The sequence below is a fragment of the Linepithema humile genome, chromosome 3, assembly GCF_040581485.1.
Source record: "Linepithema humile isolate Giens D197 chromosome 3, Lhum_UNIL_v1.0, whole genome shotgun sequence".
NCBI lineage: Eukaryota > Metazoa > Arthropoda > Insecta > Hymenoptera > Formicidae > Linepithema > Linepithema humile.
Window position 1 is genome coordinate 27350439 of NC_090130.1, and position 9815 is coordinate 27360253.

At 34.6% G+C, this 9815-nt stretch overlaps 1 protein-coding gene across 2 annotated transcripts; it reads left to right on the forward strand.

Annotated features, from left to right (window-relative positions):
• Window positions 1-1295: 1295 nt before the first annotated feature.
• On the forward strand, window positions 1296-9808 carry LOC105678995 (thyrotropin-releasing hormone-degrading ectoenzyme-like). Of its 2 annotated transcripts, XM_012378762.2 has the most exons (16): window positions 1296-1614; window positions 1820-2039; window positions 2564-2905; window positions 3185-3340; window positions 3487-3795; window positions 4014-4194; window positions 4606-5034; window positions 5711-5915; window positions 6222-6475; window positions 7708-7898; window positions 8094-8258; window positions 8461-8619; window positions 8788-8860; window positions 9010-9114; window positions 9407-9522; window positions 9668-9808. In XM_012378762.2, the coding sequence occupies exons 1-15, from the start codon at window positions 1593-1595 to the stop codon at window positions 9467-9469; spliced, it is 2874 nt and encodes a 957-aa protein (XP_012234185.2). In that variant the 5' UTR covers window positions 1296-1592; the 3' UTR covers window positions 9470-9522; window positions 9668-9808. The 2 variants fall into 2 exon arrangements, with proteins under 2 accessions (XP_012234185.2, XP_067207013.1); XM_067350912.1 differs by lacking the exon at window positions 1296-1614 and having other exon boundaries at window positions 1941-2039; window positions 2622-2905.
• The last annotated feature ends 7 nt before the right edge of the window (window positions 9809-9815 follow it).

Genomic DNA, 9815 nt, shown 5'->3' on the forward strand with positions numbered 1-9815 from the left:
ATTTAGGATAAAAATAAACATTTGCATATAACATAGATTTAAATAGGAAATTCAAATCAATATGTTTCTGATGATAAAAATTAAAGTATACATATAGTGTAATTTGTTGAAAAACTGTTTTTAGTCAAAGCTCGAGCTCGTCGAAACCAGTTAAATCAATATTACTTGAAAAATAGCTTTTTGTATTGTGAAAAAAATAGTCACACTATAAATTGCACTGTGAATAATTGTTTTTTAAAATTTCAACTTTTTCAAACTGATTGAAATTAAACTCGTCGAATTGTCCGCAAGACTGACTGAGAAATAGAAGTTTCTTTTCCCACGAGTTTTATTTTTTAAAGCGGATATTTAGAACGAACGATATCTCATAAACTGAGGGCGTTTTTCGTAAAGTCAAACTCCGAGTTCCGTGGGACGTTACGTGAAAAAAAGTGAGATCCCACAATGAACACTTGTCATAGGCACAACTGAATCTTCTGGCGAGTATAAATCCGTGAGTAAGGTGTCTGGCTTTCTCATTAGCCAAACGAGGATTCTCATGCAACTAATTCAAAAGTTAGATGCTGATGCCGACGTATCATAGGCGCAGCGCATCAAGTACGCATTAGACACCCACGTGTCCGTCGCGATTATCCAATCGGTCTACTTAAACGAGTTAACCGCTCGATGACGATCTATGCAAAAATTACTCATAATAATAAGTTACTAAATAATTATCGATGACAAAAAGCAACTTCGTAATTTTTGAAGAATTACATATAGTACAAAAATATAATAAATTTTACTTTACATTATTTTGTTACTTTTCTAATCATTTATGACATATTCTTGGTATTATTTACAATTCGTGTTATCGCGTAAAGAATTTTGACAATTCAATTTGGAGAATGTCTTATAAATATACAGCGATAAACGTGTGCTGCAAATAATTAATTAAGCTAATTTTATATTTTGAGATTCAATTAAATGGTAATTATACGAGCAAAAGTAAAAGAAGTAATATAATTATTGTGAAATGTTACTTTTTTTACTTTTGCTCGTATAATTACCTAATGATAATGAAAAAAATCCTTTTACTTTTCGATTTTTTTCTAGTAAAAAGGTAATTTTTATTATCTTTAATTTTATTTCCTTTTATTATCTTTAATTTTGCAGTATTCTGCTTGTATTTTTTGGGGCCAGTGAGTTGTTTTTTGGCTCTAATTTTGTCTGTTTTGTCCGCAATGATTAATGTGCAAAATGACTTTGACCTTTTCGTGATTTACCGGAAGTCTAGAAATTACGCGAGATGTGACGACGTCGCTCATACATTCTTGACGATGCATTGCACAACGAGATTCACGCTTGTTCGACAGCATGATACTCGAGAAAAAGTTTCGTGCAATCGGTAGTAAACATCGATGTAAAGCAGAGAAATAGTGATGAGCGTACAGTATACAAGTGCCTCTTGGTGTATTTTTGGCGAATGTATCTGGCCGAATCACGAACCCTTGACGCGTTTTCCATCTTTCGACGCAGTTGCCGTTAGTTATCCGTCGTGGCAATGTTCGTGCAATCATTAAATTCTGTGTAGCACCTGTTCACCAATAAACATGGAAAATCGTCGAACACAAGGTAAGATGATGATGATGAAAAAAAAAATTGATTGTAAAAATTGACTGTAGTTTACGATGCAGCACCTGAGACATTTAACAGACTCATCGCATTATCACGCATGATACACATAGTGCTTTCACAAATCACAAGATTTAATAATGAATAAAAATAATATTTTACATCATAAATAAAATGTTATAAATGAGTGAAAAAAATGCTTCAGGAATTTCAAATTATGATCACGGGATTAATGAGATAAGCCCGCGATGGCGAATGAGAACACGAATCGCGGTGATGATACTCATCTGTGTAGTCGTTGGTTCGATGATCATCTACTGTTTCGTCAGTTCGATCGTGGAAAATCGACCGAATGGTAGATACAGGTCTCATAAAAAGGCTCATTTGGAGAGATTGTCCGATCAAGTTTTACCGTTGGAATACACGTAAGCATTATAATTAACATCGATCACGTTAGAAAAACTGAAAACTGAAAAGCTAGAGACACAGAACAGAATATTTAAATATAAATTGTATATATTTTTGAATATTTCAACTTTGACGATGAAGAAAGAAGAAATTTTACGTTGAGATATATCTAGATGATATTTAAATGAGTTTCGTTAATTTTAGATTTTAGAGTTGTGAAATAATATGCAATGTAAAGTTGACAAGTTCATCGTTGCGTCAGTCAATCGTGACTGACATTCTGTTTTCCACCCGCGCCGTGTCAGATATGAGTGATTGCCCGCGTAAACCAAAATACTTGCAGTACGTAACTTCACACGATAGACTGCGATTAAGATTAACATTAGAATCTGGATTCGAGCATAAAGCGAGAAAATTAAATATTTGCATTTAGATCAAGTAACATAAGATACCGAAATCGAAATGACAAAAATACTCACGCACCGCTGTCGTCTTTAATCTCGCGTGCCACAATCTTTCTTTGGTAAAATTTGGGTTGCAGTTTGAAAATACTGCCTATATTAGAAGAGGGAAATTTTACAATGTTTGGCGACGTGCAGATCCACTTTCATTCCAAGATGCCGATTAAGCACATACGCTTTCACGCCTACAAACTCCTTATACAAGACATTAGCGTAAGAGAATATCGTTCTTCGAACGCAACGGAATACATTAATAAGTACGACGTAATGGACGAGGAGGACTTTATCGATGTATACTTTCTGCAATTATTGATAACGAAAGTGACTTACGTTTTGCACGTAAAATATACGGTCCCGCTGCATCAGGAGCCGGTAGGATTCTTCAGGAGTGCGCACATCGATCAAGATACCAACGAAACCAAGTAATATGATTCGGCACAATAAAGTGATGTTAGATAATCAATAATGATTATCAGAAATTTGTTAATGTCGACAATAATTTTTTAAATATTTAATTGTTTGTACAATATTCTGTATTAATATCCATTCTTTAAAGAGCAGTTTTCCCTGTAAATGAAAATATGAAATTAAGTTTAAATTTGATCAAGTTTACAACTATAATTATATCAATATACGAAAAGTAATACTTGCTGCATCTTGCGTCATATTTGTATTTTGTGGCAGCAAATATTTCTTTCCAGATGGATAGCGGTGTCGAACCTGTCTCCAGATTACGCTCGAACGGCATATCCGTGTTTCGACGAACCTTGGCTCAAGGCGCCATTTCGCATCTCGATTGGCAGGAAATCTAACATGCGATCGCATTCAAACTCGATGCGCAAATTCACCGAGGAAATGTAAAGGAGATCGATCCAATCGCTGTATCGTAACATACCGCATCGTTAATTGCATCCCCGATCACTACGTAGTCTTACTCATCTAATCACCGAGTTCAATTACAGAATAGTTCAAGTTTTTTTTTAATTTAGTTCCTTTTCTTCAGACATGATATGCCGGGATACGTCTGGGATCATTATGAGAAGACCTTACCTATGCCTACTTACGTCGTCGCTTTCATGGTCACCGATTTTTTGAGCTACGACATTGATGTCGTCGATCGACCGTCGCACACGATCTTTTTCAGGAAAGAAGTCGCGAATAATATAAAATACATCGGCGATCTGTTACCGAAAGTGCTCCGTTTAATTCAGAACTTTACCACATTTCATTACGAAATGGACAAGCTGGATGTGATCGTAGTTCCTCAGCTAGCTTACTCTGCAATGGAAAACTGGGGCCTTATAACATTTCAGTAAATAAATTAATGTTTTTCTATAATTTAGGTTTTTTAATTTAGGATATTTTGCACGAGATGTAATTAGGATTCGAATGTGATTGGCATTCTGTTTTTTCTCAAGAAAAATTTAAAATAATGACTACTTTATAACATTACATTTTTATATAGAAGAACAGGCCAATTAACAAAATTTTAAACGCGATTTAAATCAAAAGTTGTACTGATATTTTTAGAGAAGCTTTTATCGTCACAGAGGAAACTGGCATCACTGATTCCAACAAAATAGTGGCTGATATCGCAGCGCACGAAGTCGCCCATCAATGGTTCGGCAATCTGGTGACGCCGAAATGGTGGGATGACGTATGGTTGAAAGAAGGATTCTCCTCATTTTTCGGATATTTAGCATTAAGCGTGGTAAAGTCGACGCAAGTCAATTTTATAAATCGTGCTAGCTCGAAATTATAATTCAATAGAATTATTTCGCATAACAGCTATTTTTTTAGTCTTTCTTAATCCTTTAAGTTTATTTTCCAAGTGCAAATAGAAAGATTATTTTTTCTGAAAAAATTATATAGAAAAAAAGTTATTAATAAAACGTAAATATAATTGTTAGTTTTTATGGAATTCTACAAAGCTAAAAAGTTGTACAAAAAATCAAAGTCGGTTCCCAATAATTTTCCAATAACTAATACATAATTTTTTAATAATTATTATTATTAAAATGATGCTTTAATGATTCTATCGATAACAGCTATTAATATTTTATCGTTGCACAATCATAGTGTTGCGGCCCGAAGACCGCGATTATCTCGCTCTATCTTCCAGCTCGAGCCTGTATCCTGGGATCTGCAGACCACCTTTCTGATGGTGTGTCGCGAGGTGCTTGACAGTGACGCCGACGAAACGGCACACCCGTTGCATATCGATTTGAGAAAACTGAACGGGCTCTCTAGCGTCTTCGACTGGACGCCGTACGTCAAAGGCAATTGCATGGCGCACATGATCTATCATTTTCTAGGCGAGCGGATCTTCCTCTCGTCCGTGCGCCGCTACATACGTACGTACCACTATCGCAGCGCCGATCAGGAGGATCTCTGGAGCATTTTCCAGATGCAGATCGATAGAGCGCACGGGTTACCGGCTTTCTCGGAGCTCCGCATGAAGGACATTATGCGAACTTGGACGTATCAAGCCGGCTTCCCAATCTTGAACGTCCGACAGAATCGAGAAACCGGTGCGATTGAGCTTACACAGGTGCGCCGAAATTTATCACAGATTGATCTTCAGGCGTGTTTCTCCATCTTGTTTCATCGACGACAAATTATTTATCGTTGGGATATATTTTTACGATGGTATTAATCATCGTTACTTCTTTTAAAGTAACGAGAGGACAGGAAGTTCTGTAGTCTTACTTCGGGAATTAATTATAAAGAATACGCTTCTGTGCTTTGATTGTCTGGTTACGGGATCTTTCAATTAATGTGTAGTAATTTAGCGAAAACTTAATTGAGTTCCACGCTTACTCACAAATTTTTTATTTTTCGAAGTAATTGGTGATTAATTTTTGCATTAAAATTTTATTAATATTAAACTTGATATTATAAATGCAACTTATTTCCTTTATATCATATTATTTCCTAATGAAAAGTTACACTATAATTAAAAATTTTAATTATTGCCAATCGACAATTTTTATATTAATTTGTCTGCTTTTGATTGACAATTTTAAAGTTTCTCAATCTTCATGTGTGTCATTATTAGATTTTTAATATAAAAATTTGTGAATAAAGCGCTGCGAGTAAGTTTTGAATAAATATTGCGATTTATAATCTCTTCTATTATAATAGATAGAAGTAAAACACAAGCATGAGAAATGTGTGCAGCGGACGTCGGGAAAAAAATTGCTCGATTATGCGATGTTTGTGTTCAGGACCGATTTTATCATTACGGCCTAAATAGTACGAGCGAAGAATTATGGCACATCCCGTTGACGTGGACAACCGAAAATGAACAGCAATTTGGTAATACCTTGCCGAAGGCATGGATGGTCAAGAAACGCATGAAAATTAACGACACTGTTTTGAGCTGGGCGAGTTTCAACAACCAGTGGATTCTGTTCAATATCAATCAAACTGGTAATATCACTGTCGTAACATCCGCCGATCAATTAAGAAGATAATATCCGAAGCAATATTTCTGCTGACAATGACTGGTATCGATCAATGTGGAAATAAAGGTTTTTTGTAATTTTATAAGTGTTTGCTTTATATACAGGGTGTTCCAGAATTATTGTGAATTACGGATATTAGAAGTTGAGTTAAGAACAATGTCGAGAGATTAATAGTTTGCAAGTTGTAGCGCCATTTTTCTTGGAGATTGTCTTCTTTGTATCTTGGAAAATTCTGTCTGTAATTTATCTTAATCTCTTTTGTTACTCACAGCTTTGTATCATGTCAACTATGATGTAGAGAACTGGAAATTATTGACGAAGTCCTTCCATACTCTGTCGGAAGTAGTAAAAGCGCAGGTGTTGACTGACTCGTCTGCGATAGCTAATGCCGGATTGCTCGATAAAAGAATCATGTGGAATATTCTTGAGAAACTAGAAGTAGAGAATAGTGAAATGTTGTGGACAGTCGCGATGCCTTTACTGAGCACCATCCAGGATCGTTTATGGAACTCAAGCATATTTAATGTAATACTTGCCGCCATCAATACTGCATGCTTACCTGAATAACAAATTAATTTCAATATAATTATTAACATCGCCAGCATAAAAGTGCTCTTTTTCTCACATGTCATGCAAAGATGTACGTGTTATTTTAATATTATTTTTTACAAAAAGCCGAAACTCGAATAACGAAAAAAAGAATAATTATATGCATGTAAATTGGTAGTCCTGTAAATCTCTACGGTATTCTCATTATATTTCAGTTATGGCTCTGTTCAATTCTCTCGAAATCATAGATCTTGCGAAGATTGCAAAGCAAAGGTAGTCACGCTTTGCTTTATTATTAATTTATACGGCCGTGATACGATAAGATATGCGAGATATAATCGACGCCGCCTCGCGCGATCTAAATCGTTCGCTATGCAGTTGTGCCTTATGTCGTTATTACGCGCAGTTAAGGCTTAAGTATGGCATTATAAAGCGTATGATTATCTCTGAGACAGATATATAAGCGATCATCGGCCCATCCGCCGATCGTTACAATTCGACGTTCTCAATTAGGTCGAAGGACTCAATCATTATTTGCACCAAAATACGAGGCGCGTAACATTTAATTAAGTACTCGCGCCGACCAATGTTGTCGTAACAGTTCTCTTTTCACAGAAGCCATTATTGCAAAAAATATACGAGGGAAAGGTCCTACCGCGAACGCAGAGGCGGGCAGATCGCGGTTTCTTCGGGCGTACGACGTCCGTAAACCTAACGTGCCAAATTAAATAAATACGCAGCGGCGTATCTCCGCGTTTAATCCACTCGGTTTATTGCTCGTAAATTCTGAATAAATGGAATTACTCTCCTGCGCCTTGCGCGAATCAACCGCAGATCTCCATAATGTTGCGATAAATATCGCCGCCGGCTACTTTACCTTCCTCTGTGCAATTTCACAAGAACACTGATATTTTGCAAATAAGTGAAGCGAAATCCAGAAACGGGAAAGTGATATCAGCTCGAACGGTATTACAGCAGACGATGGTACAATCCTTCTTCTTTCTAAAGAAATATTTCTTAAATGTTGTGATAATCTTGTTTGTGTTTACAGATTTTTGTTAACAATGCCTGTATATTTTTTGTGCTTTAAACAATTTTAATTTAAGAAAAGGTCTTAATATTATTAATTTTTCTCGTTTTATTTAGAAATCTGCTAACTGTAATCTTGCGTCTAAGTAAAAAGTAAAAATTCAATTGATTTATTTCAGTTTGTGATGTGCAAATTCATAAATAAGTTGTACAGCGAAACGGCTCCGTTTTTGGATCGTAAAAATCCCGCATCATGGACATCGTTCGAGATCAATGTAATGAAATCGGCATGTTCGACGGGCCATCGAGAATGTTTAACAGTGGTTCGCAACTTTGCCCAAAAACTATTACAAAACGAATCGTCAAACTTGTACGTATTGAGCGATGTAGCTGCAAATACGTATTTATCATATTTACACTTTTAGTATGAAATATAATTATTCATTTTTATGCCTAAATTATTCTATATTATTATTAATTGAAAAGTAGAAAATCAAACATAAAACATGTGGTGAGAACACATTAAGTATTATTATGATAATGAAAAAATTATCTGGTGAATTAGTGTTTCGCAGGAATTCCGTCGCTGGGCGTACTGCATACTCATGAAAGACGTCACGGAGGAACAGTGGCTAACACACCTAAAAAGATACAACGAATCAGAAGTATATAAAAACAAAAGTCTTGCTTTCGCATTGGGATGTCACACTAACGCGACTTTGCTGCGAAAGTGAGATTCTGTGATTTTAGTAAAATATGATAAAATTACACTAATAACGAAATATGTGAAAATCATCAAAATTATGGATCAGTAAAATGATTATACCTTTAAAATATAATTTAATTAATGATAAACATTTTTAACAGTTTCAATATATGATTTTTTAGACTCTTTTATACATCATTGTATTATATAATAAATGCTTTTTTAGAGATCTGTTTATAATATTTTCACAAAATATAATACCTGAACATGCAGAAGAGATTTTAAAATCCGTCGCGTCAAATCCACACGCATTTGACGTTGCCATAGAATTTTTAACTCTACATTGGGACAAGTTTCATAATGGAAGAAAAGAAGATAGTTTTTAGTAAGTTAAATAAAGTTTATAGTTTACTCCGTTTCAAACTTTTGCTGCTAAAAAACAATCAAAAATTTTTAAATATTTTTTATCAATATTTGTCAAATATTTTTTACAAGCAATTCTGCCGACTATTCTGATCCTCACTGCGATCTATCTTTATTATAATATTTTCAGCGCGAATGTTACCCTGACGGATACATTGCGTGCCTTCACGAGACGCATTCATCAAGCAAAGGATGTAGAATGGGTAAGAAAATTGCGCGAGTGGTGAAACTTAACGAGGATCGAAAAGGGAACGATATCGTTCTCCGAACACGAATATGCATACCTCGCGAGTGTAAAAAATGTCAAATTATTATGTAACGATCGCGCTCTCTTTCTTTTTTTCTTTTTTAGCTACGACGATTGAAAGGCAAGAGCGAGAAGTACGATGCTGCGATCAAGCAGGTTATTAATAGAATCCAGACCAATGTCGCGTGGTACAACAAGGGAAAAAACGAGGTAATATATCACGTCCGGTTACTTAAAAAATAAAACAAAGTTTCTCACCAGACAGTCAAACTGTAGCGATCATGATATAGAATTTTCTCGCGTTAAAATCTCTCCATTTTCTCATTTGCGCTATTTTTATTAGCAGTCATAGTGTTTTTACTATTTTTATCATAATATTTAAGTGATAAAAAAAGAGAAAGTATAAAATAAAATGTATCTATTTTTATCTATAGCTTTTTATGTCGTCAATTTTAAAAGAAAGAACAGGATTGATTGTAAAATATTACGTATTTTCTTGCAGACGTTGAAGATACTGGAAGAAATTTCTATGGGACATACCGAGACGAGAAATTGTAAGAAATGAGAATTGATGCCTTAAGGATCGTGTAAAGTGATGCGATTACAAAAAAGCCAAAAGTAATTACGAGTAATTATGGAATATTTATTTTGTGTAAATTTTAGTATCATGGCGTTGCAATTTTTTCTGATACATAAAAACTATGAATCCTTAACAAATTTATTTGTAAAAATAATTTAATGAAAAAAATAAATATTTTTATAGGTTCATTAAATAAAAAGAAACTTTCGATGTGCTACTACTTTTCCCAAGAAATTAAATCAATATGTAAAAAAACTCGCTTAAATAAGTAAATTGCTTAAATATAAGCAAGTACTTATAAAATACACGCTTTATAAAAGTGTACCAGGTA

Excerpts from the sequence above, each read along its gene's own strand:
- LOC105678995 (XM_012378762.2), top strand. The coding sequence starts at position 1,593 with ATGGAAAATCGTCGAACACAAG. Across the intron at positions 7,899-8,093 it reads CAAAACGAATCGTCAAACTT|TGTTTCGCAGGAATTCCGTC; the intron begins GTACGTATTGAG and ends CTGGTGAATTAG. Across the intron at positions 8,259-8,460 it reads AACGCGACTTTGCTGCGAAA|AGATCTGTTTATAATATTTT; the intron begins GTGAGATTCTGT and ends ATGCTTTTTTAG.